The sequence below is a fragment of the Drosophila busckii genome, chromosome 2L, assembly GCF_011750605.1.
Source record: "Drosophila busckii strain San Diego stock center, stock number 13000-0081.31 chromosome 2L, ASM1175060v1, whole genome shotgun sequence".
Taxonomy (NCBI): domain Eukaryota; kingdom Metazoa; phylum Arthropoda; class Insecta; order Diptera; family Drosophilidae; genus Drosophila; species Drosophila busckii.
Window position 1 is genome coordinate 13,047,020 of NC_046604.1, and position 18,160 is coordinate 13,065,179.

The 18,160-nt window shown below is 30.8% G+C and overlaps 1 protein-coding gene across 3 annotated transcripts; it reads left to right on the top strand.

Moving 5' to 3' along the window:
* The first annotated feature begins 2,880 nt into the window (after positions 1-2,880).
* LOC108600756 (probable insulin-like peptide 7) lies at positions 2,881-17,302 on the top strand. 3 transcript variants are annotated; one of them, XM_017988526.2, is made up of 5 exons: positions 2,881-3,477; positions 15,404-15,553; positions 15,606-15,954; positions 16,851-17,020; positions 17,080-17,302. In XM_017988526.2, exons 3-5 carry the CDS (start codon positions 15,815-15,817, stop codon positions 17,247-17,249), a joined length of 480 nt encoding a protein of 159 aa, XP_017844015.1. In that variant the 5' UTR covers positions 2,881-3,477; positions 15,404-15,553; positions 15,606-15,814; the 3' UTR covers positions 17,250-17,302. The 3 variants fall into 3 exon arrangements, with proteins under 3 accessions (XP_017844015.1, XP_017844007.1, XP_017844024.1); XM_017988518.2 differs by having other exon boundaries at positions 15,617-15,954; XM_017988535.2 differs by having other exon boundaries at positions 2,881-3,456; positions 15,617-15,954.
* Positions 17,303-18,160: the final 858 nt, after the last annotated feature.

Genomic DNA, 18,160 nt, shown 5'->3' on the forward strand with positions numbered 1-18,160 from the left:
ACTAAAATATTAGTATAGGAAACGCAATAATTAAAAATGTCAAAAAATTTTATTTAAATTTTTTTCTTTTTTAAGATTTTTTTTTAAGATTTTTTTTTGAATTTTCTTTTTATCAAAGATTTTTTTTAACTTTCTTTTTCTCAACGATTTTTTTTCAATTTTCTTTTTCTCAAATATTTTTTTTTTAATTTTCTTTTCAAAGATTTGTTAATGCGAAATTTTTTCCTATATTTATTAATTGTGTGAAACTAATTCTCAATATCAAAAATACAATCGGAATTAACTTCCTAGTTATATTAATTTAGATAAAAAAAATATTTATAAGCTTTTGGTAATTAAACAAGCTCTGAATCATCTTAAAAAACTCAACTTTTCAATTTTTGCATATTTTTTTTAAAGATACAAACTTTGCTATTTCTATTAATTGTTTGAAACCAATTCTCAATATCTAGAATGCTATCGGCATAAACTTGTTAGACTTGAAACTCGCAATTTAAAAGCCAAATGAATATTTAAAATATTTATTTAGCTAAATTGCTTGCTCATGTTCTTAGTGTCAACTCGATTAATTGCTGGCCATCAATTGCTATTTTTTCAAATTCCATTAAAACTTCAAATGCCTGGTTAATATTTATAGGGACACTAAGCAATTGCACGTCCTGCTGGCTCTGGCAGTTAAGTACACTGCACAACATAAGCGAGTGAGAGAGGACACAGCTCAATTTCAAGCGTCGTAAACATTAAGGCTAAATGTTACGAGCCAAATGAGACACAAACCTAGGTGAGTGCCAAATAAAACTAAACTTGAACTAAACTAAATAAAAATAAAAAAATACAAGCAGCTGCTGGGCAAAATACCTAAGCAAGAAAATAACAAGCAAACTGGAAACTGCAACTGCAACCGGTAAAAGTAAACAGCAAGTGCCATAAAAATGCGATGCAGGCAGCAGAAGCAGCAGCAGATCATATGAGCATTAGTAGCAGTGTGGCGCCAAGAGCAGAGCCAAGTATTGAATGACTTGGCCAAAAAAAAAAGTAGTAAGGGAATTGGCTGGCGAGTCAACAGCAGGACAGGATACACAAGTGCAGCTCATAAAGGACATCGAGGCAACAGAACAGGCGGCAAAACGAAACCAATTGAAGAAATGTTGCTGACACCAAAAGAAAAACGTAAGCGCACACACACACACACAGAGCAGAGAGCGCAGCAGACGCTGCCGATGAAATTAGTTAGCACTCGAGAGTGAAAGAGAAGGAACGAGTTGGCTCAAGTCCAGTACAGGATATAACTAGAGACGCGCACACATGAGAGCAGCAACGTTTGTTAGCTTACAACACCTGCGGGCAAAGCAAGCAAAGCGTTTGACGCAAACCCAACTAAGCTATATACTTTGTTATAAAATTCAAGCTAAGCTGCGTTTAGTATAAGCAAAGTCGATGACTACAACTAATAAATATACTTTGCTAAGACTGAGGTTAGGCACTGCTTATAAAATTCAAAGTTAGCTGCTTTTAGTATAAGACTGTCCAACTAATAAATATACTTTGCTAAGGCAATGCGATGTTCGATCTCTCAGCGTGTAAAGCAGCAACCAGCCATTGCTTAAGGCTGTCCTCGATTAAACAATACGCTTTGTTGAAAAATTCAAAATGGGCTGGGATTAGTATAAGCAAGTCGATGAACATATATTCAACAACTACAACTAATTAATATACTTTGCTAAGTCTATTTGTTGCTTGAGCTTGTTGCAGGTAAAGCCAAAAATGTTTCTGAATCCGACTAGGCTACATATTTTGTTATAAAATTCAAAGTAATTTTCGTAGGCAAGTCGATGGACGCAACAATTTCGTCGATACAATTTTCGAACTCTTAGCGGGTAAGGTAGCAAATCAGACTGGCCGCGACTTAATTATATACTTTGTTGAAAAATTCAAGCTAACCGGGGACTAGTATAAACAAGTCGATGAACATAAATTGGCAACTTCAAAGTCTATGCGTTGTTCGATCTTTCAGCGTATAAAGCAGCGTAATAGCTTAAGACTGCTCCCGACTAAACTATATACTTTGTTAGCGTAAGCTGCTTATACTTAAGCAAGTCGGTAGCTCCAACTAACATAAACACATTGATAACTGAATTCGTTGAACGTTTTCTTGGATACTAAAGTAGCAAAACAAAGTGCAGCCGACTAAAGTATATACTTTGTTAGCAGATTCAAGAATAAGCGAGTCCAACTAACTTGCTTGCTTTGCTTATTCAATTCGTTGCTCTTTTGCTTAGTTTGACACTTCCAACTTCAGCATACCCTTTTCAACAATCTGCGTATCTAAAGTGTATAAGAAATAAGCTCAAAAACGGCAATTAAATAGCTTCAAGCACACTCTGCACACAAAAAAAGGCGCCACTCACTTATAAATACACTTGACGACACTCACCTCTATTTTGATATTACTTGCAGGCGAATTTGTTTCATAACCATGCACAACCGTTCTCAGAATGTGGCCCAAAGGGTAATAATTTTGACTTGATAGATTTTCATATAACTTGCAAAATTTAGCACGTAGAAATTAAAAGAATTGTTTAGCTGCTTTTGGTCTATTGGCAACAACAAAAGAATTTTGTTTATTTTTTTTATTTGAGTTTTATTTTGATTTGAAGGCTTGATTATTTAAGCTTATATGTATGTTGCGCACACATACACATAAGTGTATTTTTATTGATTTTTTAATGTTTTTTTTGTTTAATAGATTATTTATTTGAAATTGTGACGCGATACGGCCGAAAAGTAAACACACTAAGAATTTTGCCACTAATTTGCCGAAATTGTACTTTTTTTTTTATAAAATATTATGTACGCTACACAATCTGATTTTTTAAACAATACAAGTAAAATCGGTTTGACATTAATTTGAAACATTATGCAGCGTCTGCTAAGACTCTTAATAAAATTATGAGCCAAGTAAATGTATAAAGCAGTTAATTTCTATATGCGCAGCAAGTTGTGAATTTAAATTCAATACGTTTAATAAAATCTAAGCAGTTTATATATAGCCAAACAGCTTAAGCAATTAATGCCACAAGTGAAGTTTAAGCCACAAAATTTTATCTTTACTTGCATTTTAACTTTTTAGCCTTCTTATTAAGTTGTTTTCACAACTAACAGGCAAAAGTTGAATTATAAGCCGTCAAATGATGTTTGTCGCCTATGCAAACACACACACACACACACACACATACATACACCGAAAAGTTGAGATGACGGCACTTAAGATGCTTAGCACCATGGCAAGCGAAAATAATGACGCTCATAAAAACTAAACTAAACAGAAAAATAAAGCAAGCAACAACAAGAACAAGAACAAGAACAACAATAATGATGGCAGCAGCTTCAAAACGAGAGCAATGTAAAATACAGTTATAGAGCCATCTTAAAAACAGGCCGTAGCTGTAACTGAGTGTGAGTGAACAATTATACCCTGTAAGTAGTTAAGGCCAGTAAGGAATGTTCTAACTGAAAAGGCGAAGAACAATTCAACAAGAACTCAAAAATTTCTAATTAGAATAATTATTAAAAATAAAGCGACTTTGGCTGCTTCAATTAAAATATATTGAATAACTTGACAACAATAATTATTATAAGTAACAAGAATAATAGAATTTTGGTTCTAGCTTAAAAGGCGAAGAGCAATGCAGCAACAACTCAACAATTTCGTATTTATTGCTAAAATCTTTTTAATACTGCTTCAAAGCTATTAAAATATATTGCTAACTTTTATAAAAACAATTTTAATGCAAAAGAAACAAATAAAGTTTAGGTAGATTCTATTCTTTCTATATTTAATTCCCAAAAATAAAATAAAACTGCACAAAAGCAAAATTTTAACATATAGAAAATTGCATTATTATAATTGTGTAAATCCACCTCAATCGTAAATATTTTTGCTGTGTTACAGCTGCTTAAAGTTTAAATTAAAAACAAAAGCAGATTGGCTGCATTAGTTTCTTTGTTAATAACCTTTCAATTAATTCAACAATTCACTGTTGTATGCTCGTATTGTTGCTAAAAATAAAGTTGCATTATTACATTTAGAATTATTACAACTTTCTAACATTTTTAGTATTTTTGAAAGAATTTTTAAGCCAAAATACAAATTTTAAAACTTTCAAATTTGAATTGCAAGTTTTATTCTCATTTCATCACATGTGCATAAAGACGTTCAAAACTCATAAATCGATTGTAATTTCGTTAACTTACAGCCTATTGAAAGCTTAAAAATTCCAATAAAAATGTAATTCGAATTTTTGAGCATTTTTATTTATTTCATTTAATAATAAATTCCACACTAACAAGCGTTTGTCTACTATAAAGGAAGCTTAAAAGCATAAATTGTAATGTAAAAAAATATTATAATTAATGCAAATTAAGATTCATAATTTTTATTTACATTACTTTTTTTTTAAATATATATTGCTATTCATTTATTTTAGCTTTGACAGCAACTACAAGCCTAGCTACCTTTGGCTTAGCTATATACATACTACAGGGTATTTATCCCTAGCACCAAAATATCTACTTTAAATTATGCCTAACTGCTGCTGCTGCTGTTTTTGTTTTAAAGCTTAGCAAACGCGCGCGGGCTGAATGACAACGAGATAATGATGTGCGATAATGTTGGTTGTTCTTGTTCTTGTTGTTTTGCTTTGTTTATTGTTTCAGCCAGCAGCAGCGGCAGCACAACAATAAAAGTTAATAATGATGATGAGCATAATGTAGTTGTAGTAGTTGGTTATTGACATTGTGTCTACTCGTCGCTCAAGGATTAGTTGCTGGAGTTTGTCTGCCATGTGTTGATTCACACTTGGCGCAAAAAGTTTTCTTATCAGGCGCTGGCTGAAAATGAAAATTGCAACAGGCAGCTGGCAACAAAATTAATCACTTTAGCTGTGTGTACAGCTGAATGCTCGTTATTTATTTATTAGTTACATATACGTGTAGCTTGGCTATGAAAAATCTCACGATATGCGCGGCAGAGCTCTACACTTAATTGATTAGAAAAAACAATTGTATTTATTGAGGCTCTCCTTCACTCTCTTTCCCTCTCTCTTAAGCTCATTCTATGTTAACTTTTGGCAGCTTGCCAGCAATTTACAGCTCGATTGAAAGTATCTTTGTATTTTCTTTTCGTATTTTAGCTTTGCGTGTTTTGCAAGTTTACTTTTTCTTTCTTCGTCGTCGTCGTCGTCGTCGTCCTCACTGCCAATTTTAGCAAATGACTTTCTTGGCACAACTTTTAGCTATTTAAATTTTAATCAAATTGTTTTTAAATGACACACTCTATACGCTATACAATCAAACAATTTCTCGAGTGTTGCCTGCCCATTTTAACAATTCTCACGTGCGTGTCTCTCAAATTGTATTTCGTAGTACAATTTGTCAGCTAAGTCAGGTAGGCATACTTAAATGCCTGCAATTGATTTTTAAATTGATTGCTATGGTTATTGGAAAATTACAAATGGTTATTTATTATTTTATTGCAGTGATTTGTATCCAACTGTAGGCTCAGTAATTTCTTTTAAGCTGTATACATATAAATGTATTAAAAATATTTTCTTTTATTATAAAGCTTTTGCTTAGATGTTTAAGATTAACTTCGATTTTTCAATGCGCTTAAAGTTTTATAAATATTTCAGTGATTTGCTAATATTTAATAATATAATATTTGCTATGCTATAGTTTATTTCTCCTATTTAATATATTTTTTTTATTATTATTACTAAAAATAAATTTCTTTATTCAACATTCATAATATTTATTTATTTTTAAAATATTAATTTGACATGTGTGCGCGCTCTCATTTTTATATTTTATTATTTATTTTTAATATTAAATTGAATAAATTTCTTTACTCATTTTTATTATTTTATTATTTAATTTTCAGTTGATGTTTATTATATAATTTCCAGCTGTGCTATAATTTATGTCCCTCATTTAATATTTGTTTATTTATTTTTAATATTAATGTTAATAAATTTCGTTAATCATTTTTATTATTTTATTATTCAATTTTCGAGTTGTTGTTTATTGATAATTAAGACTCAACAGTTCGTTTCCATTTATAAATAAATTTTTTTTACTTATTGTGCTCATTGAAATATTTTTCATCACTTTAATAAATTTTTTGTAATCAATAATTTTTTTTTATTGCTGTATAATTCATTTTCAATTTTTTTATGATTGCTCCCTTGTGCGCAATTAATAAATATTATTCATTCATTAAATATTATTTAATTAATTTGCGAGCATAGCTATGCAAATTGGCAAGCTGCACCCTAATCCCAAACGCATTAGTGTTCAAACTTGAAATGCTATTCTCGGTCTAATTATATGGCCAACAAACTATTTCTGTTGCGTTCACCCATTAACATTTCCATTTGGGAATGTCGAGTTCGAGAGTCGAGTCGAGTCGAGTGGCTCCCTTTTGGCTATTTTGCGGCCTATAAATATTTGAATGCAGACAAACTTAATTAAGGCATATCAAAAGTTGCCAAGCAAAGCTCAAAAGCAATTATGCAACTTTTGCTACAATATTTTCACAATGTTCCAACTTGTTGTTTATGCGCACCGCCACAATGTGCAATGGGTGTGGGCTGGGGGTGGGCGGGCGCTGGTCCAGCAAAAGTTGAGAGCCAAGTTTACTCACCTGCCCGCCAGCTTAAGTTGGTTATTGTTTTGTTTGATGATGAGGATATTGTGAGTTTGGGGCTAAAAACTTATTTCAAGCGCGCGCTTGTGAGCTTATAATTTATAATTTTATTAAAAAGTATGCAAAAGGCTTAAGGGGTTCAACATAATTGTCATACGTGGCGTATGCGCAACATCATTAATATCAGTTTGACGTGTCAGTTGTGTAAAAGTTACAATAGACAACAAGCAAAACATATGTTAACAAGCAAAAAGTACAACATAGAGAGAGAAAGAGTGTGAGCGAGAAAGCGAAAGAGCGAGACGCACTTAATACACATATTACTGAAGTCAACAAGACAACGTATAAACAATAAAAGACAAGCAAACAAAAAGCAAAAAACATGCTGCTTGCTTTCAATTTCTATTGCAATTTATATGCGCCACGCCCCACGCCCACTGCGAGCGCAGCTAGAAAATTGTAAGCAGCTTCGCTATGGCTGGGAAAACTCATAAATAATATGATTATGCTCGCAGTTATTGGCATTAGAAACTTCTATTTGTCAACACGCACACACATAGACAACTTGTCTTGGCTGCTTGGCTTTTATATTTATTGGCCAGGGCAAGCAGCAGCGCCTGCTATTTAAGCCTTTGTTAGCGCTATTATTTATGCAACAGGTTAGCACAAATTGTTTACTGCTGTTTATGCGTAATTATAATTTAATTAATTAGCTAGAGCGACACGCTATAAATTATGAGCATTAATTGCTAAAAATTATGCAAAGCAAGTAGTAAAAATTAGTTCAAGTGCTGAGATTTGCTTTAGTGGAAAATTATATGCAAATTATATTAACAGAAATTAGAGAAAAATAATATATATGCACAAAAACTAAAATTGTTAAATTATGAGAAATTATGCACATTAAAGAGATTAAAAGAAAAATAAATTATAATAATAAAAAAATAAAAAAATAGTAATACAATAATAATTAAAATTAATAATAAAATATCTATAATAATAATAAAATAATTATTAATAAAAAATAATATAATAAAAATAATAATAATAAAAATAATAGTGAAATTAAAAAATAATATATATAAATAATATTTATGTTTTAATTTTCTACAGTAAAATATAAATTTATTAACTAGAGCTTTAATTTAATATAAAAATTTTATTATATAATATTTTGCATTAAAGGAAAATTATTCCTCCATTTGATTTTCGCATTAAATGCTAAAACTAATTTATAAAAAATTGTTAGAAAATTTATTTAAATAAAATAAAACATAAAAATAAGACATGTATTTTTTTTTATGTAATACAAAATAAGTAACTCACTTTAATGACAATAAATTTTATGCTAATGAATTAAATTTTGTGGCAATAAAATGTAATTGTATTATTTTTATTATGCAGCTGTAGCTTTAATTTATTATACATATATTTAGCGATAATTGTTTTTAATGTATGCAATACAATAAATAAATCAATGAAACTGACATTTGCATTAAATGAAATGAAATTACCGCAAAAATAAATAATTAAAATATGTGTGTTCCAGCTTATAGAATTGTAGCTAAAAGCCAAACTGATTAAAAAACAACTTTAAGCTTTTCCAGCGAACAATTCAATTAGAGGCAACATGTGTTGCCACCGGGGGCAGCAACAATAACAACCAAATAAAATAAAGTTTTATATAAACATTGCATTGTTGAAGAGATTTTATATAGACATATAGACAGACAGCAAAAGCGCAGATAACATACAAAATAAAAATACAACAATAAAATAACAACAATAAAAATACACGCAATACACACAAATACATATAAAACAGCAAAAAAAATAAAAAGTACAACAAGGTTGATTTTTATAAACTGCACCGTAAGTTCATTATCAATAACAATTGCAGCAAAATTGAAATTACAACTTAAAAACTAAATAACCGTACTCACATATAAAAACAAAATTTTGTATATTAAGAAAGCTTTGTATTGATTTTAAGTTTTATATTAAAAATAGATAGAGAGCCCACACAATAAAAGCAAAAACAAAAACACTTTAAAGAGACGACGTAAACACACACGTTACGTTGACGTTTAACACGTTACGAGAGACGTAATGACATAAGCGTAACGAGTTGACTGCTGGCAATTGCTTTTAAACACTTTTTATTTATTTAAATATTTTTTTAGACGCACAAAACGATGCAGAGACACAGACAAAATATACGAAAGATATATAGAGAGTATAAGTAGTGAATGTATATGGGAAACGTTAACGTTATCAAGACAACAGACGCTGACAAACTAAATTTTATTTTTTTCTACATTGATAATGCCGCCGCTGATCGAATTAAGAGGCGGCCCCTGAACAGAGAGCAGCTGAGTGTGCGGGAGATAAAGCCAAACGACGAGCATGCTGCTATTTTCGAAATTGATAAGCGCAACTACAACAACAACAACAACAACAGCAAATCGATCGATCGATCGAGTTGGCAACGGGCCCCACTTACGCTCACAGTTTCGAAAAAGTGTCGATGCAGCTTTTCTAAATTATTAGAATTGTCGAGTGGCTGTGAAATGAGCAGCAGCCAATTCGGCAGTCGCCTTATCAGTTAAACGAATTTTTAACGCTTCAGAGTTTTAAGAGCATTGAGCAGCGTAATTTGCTTGCGAGTTTGAAAGAGCAGCAACAATTTGTATATAACATATATATATTTAATTTGCTGGAATACCCACGAGAAGATTTTGTGCCTATAAATTTCCAAATAATTTAGTTCATCATGCATATATAAAATTTAATAGTCAGCAATAAATATAAATACAATTATTGCAAGTTGCAAATTAAAGTTGCATATTTATTTTAATATTACTAAAATTTATTGTTAGCAAAATCTATAACAAAAAAAGAAAATGTTTAAAAATTCATTTGAAGCAAACTTTTTATATCTTTTGCCAATAAATTTACTGCTAAATATTAAATTATCATAGAAAATGTAACAAATAACTTTAAAAATAGTTACGCATTCTTTTTTTTCATTTTACAAGAATTTTATTTAATCCGTTGATCTAAGCTTGCTAAGCAAAACTAAACAAAATCTTGTCATTTAAATTTTGTATTTATCTTAAAATATTATAAAAAATGTAATAAAATAGCATAGCAAACTTTCAAAAATAGTTGCACATTTTTTTTTAATTTTACAACAATTTAATTGGATATATTGCTAACCTCACTAAAACCAAATCTTGTCAATTTATATCAAGTCTCAAACAACTTTCCCTTATTCTTTTTTGTCATTTATAAATTGCTTCACTTATATCACAAATATAACTAAGCGTAAGCAGCTCAAAACTAAAACTATAATGCCGCATAACGATAACAACAAACAATTGTCACAAAAGTAAAAGTAAATCCATTTTCGATTCATCTACAGGTATTAGCAACAACACGTGCGTTTGATAGCAGGAATTTCTCTTGTCCAGTCAATCGTCCGTTCGTCCGTTTGTCATTCATGCAACTCATGTCGCAAAAACATTTTACCAAACACAAATGAAAATCTTTTGTTGTCGCTGGGATATTAATCCATTCGTAGCCCAAAATGTGGTGCGTGACAAATTTCGATAAAATGCCTTGAAGCTTCAAGCTTCAACCCAGAGCAGAGCGGGGCGTAGCCTTGGGGTTAATATGCTGGGGTCAGGCCCATTTAACACTTCGATAAACTTTGCAAAAAAGCAGCAACTCTACAGCGAGCGTTAGCTATAAATATTTTAACACACACATACACACACACACACTGTATGTGCAATAAAATGCAACGAATTACATAGTTGAAAATGTAAACAGACGCCTCGAGCTTAAGCTTAAGGTAGTTGGGCTGCTACGCTTGGCCATTTGAGCGCTCTCAAGTAGCCAAAGACGACGCATGGCGCGGCTATAAAAGTCAATAATACGTTGAAAAACATTGCAATGGACATGCACACAGACACATACAAGCATACATATGAATAAAAACAACATACGTATACTTTACGTGAGCTAATACAGTTGCGTATTGCATTGGTAAACCAGTTAACCCCCCAGTGAGCGCGTGGGAGTGGAAATGGAAGTGGGTGTGGGTGTTGTGTGGTCTCAGGCTCTTGACCAGTTCTCTCTTGTGTTGTCCGCTATTAAATTTCATAGCCTTGCTTGTTACGAATTTACGACTGTTAAAGTTTTCTTTCAAGTCTTGCACATAACCACGATTCGCCATAAACATCATTAAAGGCATTGATCGATGTTTATATTTTGTTTGCAGCGCATGCTTCGACAATTTGGTGGTATTGCGAAAAATATTTACAACTTAATTTTAAATGCAATTCATATTATATATCTAAAATTGTACAACTTAATTATAAATGCAACTTTATATTGAATATAAAATTTCAATATATAAACTTGTTTAAAACTTCTAATTGATGATCATCCGTTATTTTATTTATGTTAGAAATATTATATTTCGTAGAAAATATAAATGTGCGTAGGATTTATGAGAAAAAACTAAAAAAAAAAAATTTTGTAGAAAATATAAAGGAATTATAAAAAATTGTTTTTAATATACATAAATATAATCAAAAATATCTAAAGTATTTTTTAACTACAAAAAAATAAATAATACCAAAAATAATAAAAAAACAATTTTGTAGATTTTCTACAGGAACTAAATAAAAATAAATAAAATCAAAAAAAAATCTTACACTTTTTTTAACTAGTAAAAATAAATAAATTCAAACTTTATAATAAGTAAGCTAAATTAAAATACAAAAAATGCAGAAAATATGAAATTTAATTTAATATTATGTATCAAAAATATTTTTTAACTACTAAATAAGTAATAGTCAGTTATGAATTCTATGTAAGCTCAATAAAAATTTTAAAAAAATCAGAACACATGAATTTTTATTTAATAAATCAAAAATAAGACTTGGAATAGTTTGCTAGCAAACTACAAACAATAAAAATTCATAAATATTTGAATTAAAAAATAAAAATAGCAAAAGTATTTTTAGCTAACAAAAATAATGGCTTAACTACTTGGCTACATATACAAACGCTAGCCAAGGGCTACTCAATTATATTCCTATGACTAATTGGCATACAAAACTTCGCTTTAACTAACAGCATATTGTTTATAATTATATAGTCTACAATTCATAGCTAACCACAGAGTCGTTTAAAAATTCATACAAAAATTCGTATAAGAACTGCTGCAAAAATTCTCAGCCAAGCCAATCAATACTAAGGGCAGAGCACTAAGCGTTAGTAAATATTTAAATATGCACCCTTAACAATATAGTTGAGTACAAAGTAATGAACTGTAATTTGCCCAGCACACATTTTAGAGTGTTGTAAAGAAATTAGCCAGCATTTAGTCTAATGAGCATAATCACAATAACTAAGTGACTAGCCACGCATATTGACTGAAGTGCGATTAACTTGCGAAAGTGTTATAAATGTGCGTCAATTTGTAATGTGTGTGTGTGTGTGTTGGGATAGATAACAAAGCTGTGTGTGTAGCTTGCTTTGGCATTAGCGCTGATGTTCATTAATTCCAAGGGCAAGGACAAGGCGCAGCTCAATTAATTTTAGCCGCTTGTCAATAATCATAAATAAACAAAATATATAGGGCACATGTCTGTGGCAGAGTTTTCATTAATACGCACACACACAATGAGAATTTAATAAAGCATAATTAGAAGGCAGGAATGTGAACTGAAGCGGCAAAAAAAAAAATAATTAACAAAACTGACAAAGCAGGCCCGAACATATTCAACCTTTATTTCCTTTTTTTGTGGCCACACAGAATGACAGATTTACTCCGTTGGTTGCTGCCCTGGAAAGACTAATACAAATTTACGTGCCAATAAAATGCAAAAATATTTCGTTTGCATACATTTCAATTGCGTTTATTTGTTTTTTTTTTTTGCTGCGCATACATTTGGCATACATTTTATTGCAATCATAAATCTATATTACAATCAATTACAAATTCCTTTACCGAACAGCGCTCTTCATTAAAGTAATTGAAATATCAAATTCTTGTGTAACCAAAAAATGTAAACAATAGGCATAACTGCAAATTAAAAAGAATGCTTTGTAATTATGCTTTGTATATTTGCATAGTTTTAAATTACAATCAAATGCATTTTAATCATGCCTCAAATTCCATGCGTTTATTGTATTTCAATTTGGCATATTTTTAGCTTTAAATTCAAATATTTTCATTATATATTTGCAAAATATTTGCGCTTAATAAACAACAAAGATTTTTGGCATAGCCATTGGGCATGTTAGTCTCATGTGTTAATAGCGGTAATGCCAATAACAAAAGCGCGACATAAAATGCACAAATCAATTTCCGGCGTAGTCTACTGGGTGGTGGGACAGCTGCGCGCATCACAATGCTCAATCAAATAATGATGCTGAAAACAAACGGCAGCAAACCAAACCAGAAAACCAGCAGAAAAAAAAAAGAAATGAAAATGCGAAAACAAAATGGTTAGAATTGAGTTGTAGTCGTCGTCGTGTTAAACAAAAGCAGAAGCAAAGCGAAATAAAACAAAAGCAACGAGCCACGCTGCGTTGAGCAATTTTCGTAAAATTAGTTTAATTTGAAGCCGTAAAGCCACCACACACACGCACACAACACACACACACAAGCGTTCAACTATATAGTTGAAAATGGCAGAGCTGCAGTCAGTCAACGTTTGAATTTTTACAGCGCGAAAAAAATGCAAAGTCTGCAATGTACTGAGAGCAAAGGTTAAGAGAAACTTGTCATATCAGTAGTGCTGCCGAATTTTTAATAGATATATAGCAGCTAACAATAAGAAAATAACTATGAACAACTAACTGAACTTTAGCTGTTAAATAATGATTAATGTTATATAGTAAAAATAACAAAACATTTATTTTGGGTTTTGTTGCCAATTATTTAATGCAAATAATTATTTTTAACTTCTTGGTACTCATAGTCAATGAATAAACAATATATTATTTTTGCTTTAAAGCTTTGCTTACTAGTTAAATATAATTATTTTGTAATTATGTATAATGAGAAAACTTATTATTAAATTTATATTTTTGAGCAGTTCTTCTATTTTTTAATTATAATACTTTAGTGTCGATTTTTATTTATTATTTTTACAAATATTATTATTTATTATTTTTTATTTATTATTATCATTTTATTACTTTTATTATTATTATTTTTATTAAATTATTATTTTTTACTCACCTCATGCCGCGCTAGGGCAGCTTCTTACTCTGCTCACTCTCTTTATTTTGTTGTATCTCTTTCAATTTTAGCGCGGTTTAAAAAATAGCCAGCTTCAAAAAAAAGGCTAAACTACCAACTCTGCTGCAGACTCTTTGTTATATGCGCTCTCTCTCTCTTCTTTGCTGTAGGCTCATCAGCAGCGGCAATTGGCTGCATTGAAGAATTGAACAATTGCTAAAACAAATGTCGTTTATCAGCTTGTTAAACTAAGATGATGACTGCTCTTAATAAAGAGCGAACGCGCGCCAAATGGCGTCGAATTTATATTTAATTCTATACGCTAAAGTTTTGGCTTAAAAAGCAATGTCAATCAATTACATTATAAATAAAAAGTTAATTTATTTTTTAAATTTTTGTGGCGGTATTTTGCTAAAATTGCCCACTGTAGTTAGCATAGCAAGCGGCAGTTTGTTGTTCATAGCTGCAGTTTTAACACGAACGTGCCCCCTGGTGTATGCAACACAAAATAATGCCGATTCAGCGTACGCAGCATACCAATACATATGCATATAGCACAACTGACAGTTAGACAGCCTGACAGACTGTATGTCAGTGCATAAAAGAGAAAGAGCAAGAGCAAGAGCGAGAGAGCGAGAGTGAGTGAACAACAAAACAAAATGGCTGCAATTCGCAATACGTTTATTTTAAAATGCAGTTGATGTCGACTGTTGCCGCAGTAGGTCATACTATATATATTATATATCCATCCAACCGTTGGCAAAGACTATAGCGCATTGTTTTTTGCTATAATGGCAAGTGACATGCATACATTTTTACCCCACTGTGCATTGATAATGAGCCACACACATCCGCCAAAAGCGGCCACAAAAGCCAAAATGCAAAGCCTCAAACTGCCTCGAATATGTAATCAGTGTAAAAATACAAGAATCCAATACGAATTTACATTAGTAGCAATCAATATGTATAAACAATAATAAAAATAGCGAAAACTTTGAACAATAAATGCACAAAATTATTAATTAAACATTTTTTTGTTGCATTTATTATTAAGATAACAAAATCGCTTATTTGCTTTATAATAAATATGTTAAAAAAAATAGAAAGCTACAAGAAATAAATGCGAAGAATATAAACTCAACGAATTTATTGTTATATTTATTTTTAACTTCAAAAGTCGCTCATTTGCCTTATAGAAAAATTAATAAAATAGTAGAGCAAACTATAAAAAATAAATGCGCATAAAGAAACATTGAACTTGTTTGGTAATATTTATTTTAAGCTTTATTTATATAAAAAAAATATTAGAAAAATCTTAAAAAAAACATACGCATTCAATTGCATTTTTTAATATATTTTTAGCTTTAAATCTTATTAATTTGCTTTATAGAAAAATTCTATATTTAAAATTTTTTCCCTTATCTATTTTTTCTTAGTTGCAGCAACTCTGGGCAGCAGCAACAGGTAAACGCTACAATTTATGCGAGAATATTTCTGTTTAGCAAAAAAGGACTCTCGCTATCGTTTGCTATCTCTACTGCTCTGTAGCTTTGTCTGTGGGCGCGCACAATTTTGCAATAAAAATCGTAAGTTGGTAAACTTTATGTTTGTTTTGTATGTCAACAATATATAAACAAGGCAATAAGCAGCAGAACGTGGGTTGTTGGCTTCATTAGTTCAAATAAACTCCGAGCACTGGTGGATACTGGAATTTATTTAATTATGCAAACGCCGAGGTGTTGACGCCAGCGCCGCATTCAGCCAGCAGTCAGTTGAACGCGGTCCAGCGTTAGAAGCGCACACAACACACACGAGAAACACAACTGACTATTTCGAACTAGTGCAAGATGAGTCAGCAGTTACAGCTAAGTTCACGCAATTGGACACTAAGAGGCGCAATGCTGCTGCTGGCATTGCAGCTACTCCAAACGCCCAACGATGCACTGCAGCATACCGAGGAGGGACTCGAGCTGCTGTTTCGGGAGCGGTAAGTGAAAGCTACGAAGAATTTAAGTAAGTGAGGAGGTGCAGCAAGTAAAGATCTTCAAGCCTAGTGATAATAAAAAATCAGGAATGTCCAACAGAAATCTCTAGAAATTTTAGTTCTTAAATATATCAAGCTTAGCAGATGAGACTTTCATTGCTTAAATTAAATTTCTAAAAATAACATCTTGCCTCTAAAAGAGAAATATAAACCAGCTTGAAGCTAAATTTGTGTTAATTTAAGGCTGATTTTAAATTCTGTGACACAGTAGAATAATTTAATAAATTTTTATACCTTGCTACGCAATTTGCAATATTGCTGCGAATATTTTGTTTTTGTGACTAAAAGTAAATAAAATATAATTTTTAAGGCTTTAGCCATTGCCTCTAAAATATAAATATGAATCTCATGCTAACAGCTTGAAGCTAATTGTAAGTTGATTTGAGTTTAATTGTAAATTCTGTGACGCCCTAGAATAATTTAATTCATTCTTTATTACCCCCTTGCTATGCAAATTCGCCAAGTTTATATAAAAAAAATATTCAATAAAAATTTGGGATAGTAAGGATATCTCTTAGCCAGTGTAAATAAAATAATCAAGAAGCCACAGAAATATCCTTCAGCTTGAAATTTTGAGCACAAAGATTTATTTTCAATTATATTGCTCGAAATATGTTGTTAATTGTTAATAAGTTTAATAAAAAACAATTTCTTGAGATTTTAAGTCTAGCCATATAAAAGAGAAATATATATCTGACAACATTTATGCTTTCTCTGGATCTTATCTTATATTCGTTTAAAATATGCTTGATGTGGTTTTGAGCCTGATTTTAAATTGTTTGACAGCCCAAAATATTTTTTAAATATTATTTTATATAACTTTCTACTTCGCCTCACAGTTCGCAATCGGATTGGGAGAACGTTTGGCATCGTGAGACGCATTCGCGTTGCCGTGACAAATTATTGCGTCAGCTTTACTGGGCCTGCGAAAAGGATATCTACAGGCTAACGCGACGCAATCGCAAACGCGCTGGCGGCAACGAGAGCGTGAACAAGCGTAGCTATAATCGTAGGTCAAGCTAAGCACTTAAAATACAAATTGTTGTATAGAAATTTTTAATTTTACAGCCGCTGCTGCCGCTTCGACTTGGCTGCATGTTAACTATGCCAACATGTTGCTGCGCAGTCGACGCTCCGATGCGCCATCGATAACAAACGAATGTTGCACCAAGGCTGGCTGCACCTGGGAGGAGTACGCCGAGTATTGTCCCTCAAACAAGCGACGCAATCATTATTAAAATATAACAATATCCAATACTTATAAACAAGTGTGCAAAATTTCATTTCCAAGCTTAACAAATTAAATGCTTAAGTGGCGCAAAATCAAAAATATTATATGAATATATATGTACATATGCGTATTGAAAAATATATAATAAAATATAAAAATTAATGTGTAAAAATATAAATTTACTAAAATAATTTTTTTTTAATTTGGCATTAATATATGAGCGTTTTTTCATTTGCAAAAATTAATTTCTATAATAATATAAATTGTGCTACAATTTAGAATATCACAATTTAATTAATTCAATTAAATAATTTAATTTTTGTGTATTATTAATTCGTAGTTTAAGCAATTATTTGCTTATAATATTTTACTAAAAAATTGTTTTAAATTAAATTTGAAATTCCTACATGAGCAATAATTTTTAATAATTGCAAAATGAATTTATTTGTTTAATTAATTTGGAATTCCTATATGGGCAAATTGAATTTTTTACATCTCTGTTATTAATTCGTATTTTGGCAATTATTTTCAATAAGCAAAATGGCCAACATAGCTTAAATTTTTCTACAATAATTTTTAAGTTAATGCAAAATTAATTTATTTGTTTAATTAATTTGGATTTCCTCTATGAGCGAATTGAATTCTTTACATCTCTGTTATTAATTCGTATTTTGGAAATTATTTTCAATAGCAAAATGATCAAATAGCTTAAATTTTTCTGCAATAATTTTTAATTAATGCAAAATATTCTACAATAATTTTGTTTATGTCATCCAATTAATAAATTTTCATATTAACGACTTTTGCAATAGAAATTATTCGAAGACCTTAAATTGTTACACAATAATTTTTAATTAATTTGCTAACAGCGACTTTTTCATTAGCAAACGCTTGCAGGTCTTCCACTGCTTGTTCGCT

What these genes read in the sequence shown, in the direction of transcription:
- LOC108600756 (XM_017988526.2), top strand. Translation starts at nt 15,815, where the DNA reads ATGAGTCAGCAGTTACAGCTAAGTTCACGCAATTGGACACTAAGAGGC. An exon ending in GAGCTGCTGTTTCGGGAGCG is followed by an intron (nt 15,955 to 16,850) that starts GTAAGTGAAAGC and finishes TTCGCCTCACAG; the next exon opens with TTCGCAATCGGATTGGGAGA. An exon ending in GAACAAGCGTAGCTATAATC is followed by an intron (nt 17,021 to 17,079) that starts GTAGGTCAAGCT and finishes TTAATTTTACAG; the next exon opens with CCGCTGCTGCCGCTTCGACT.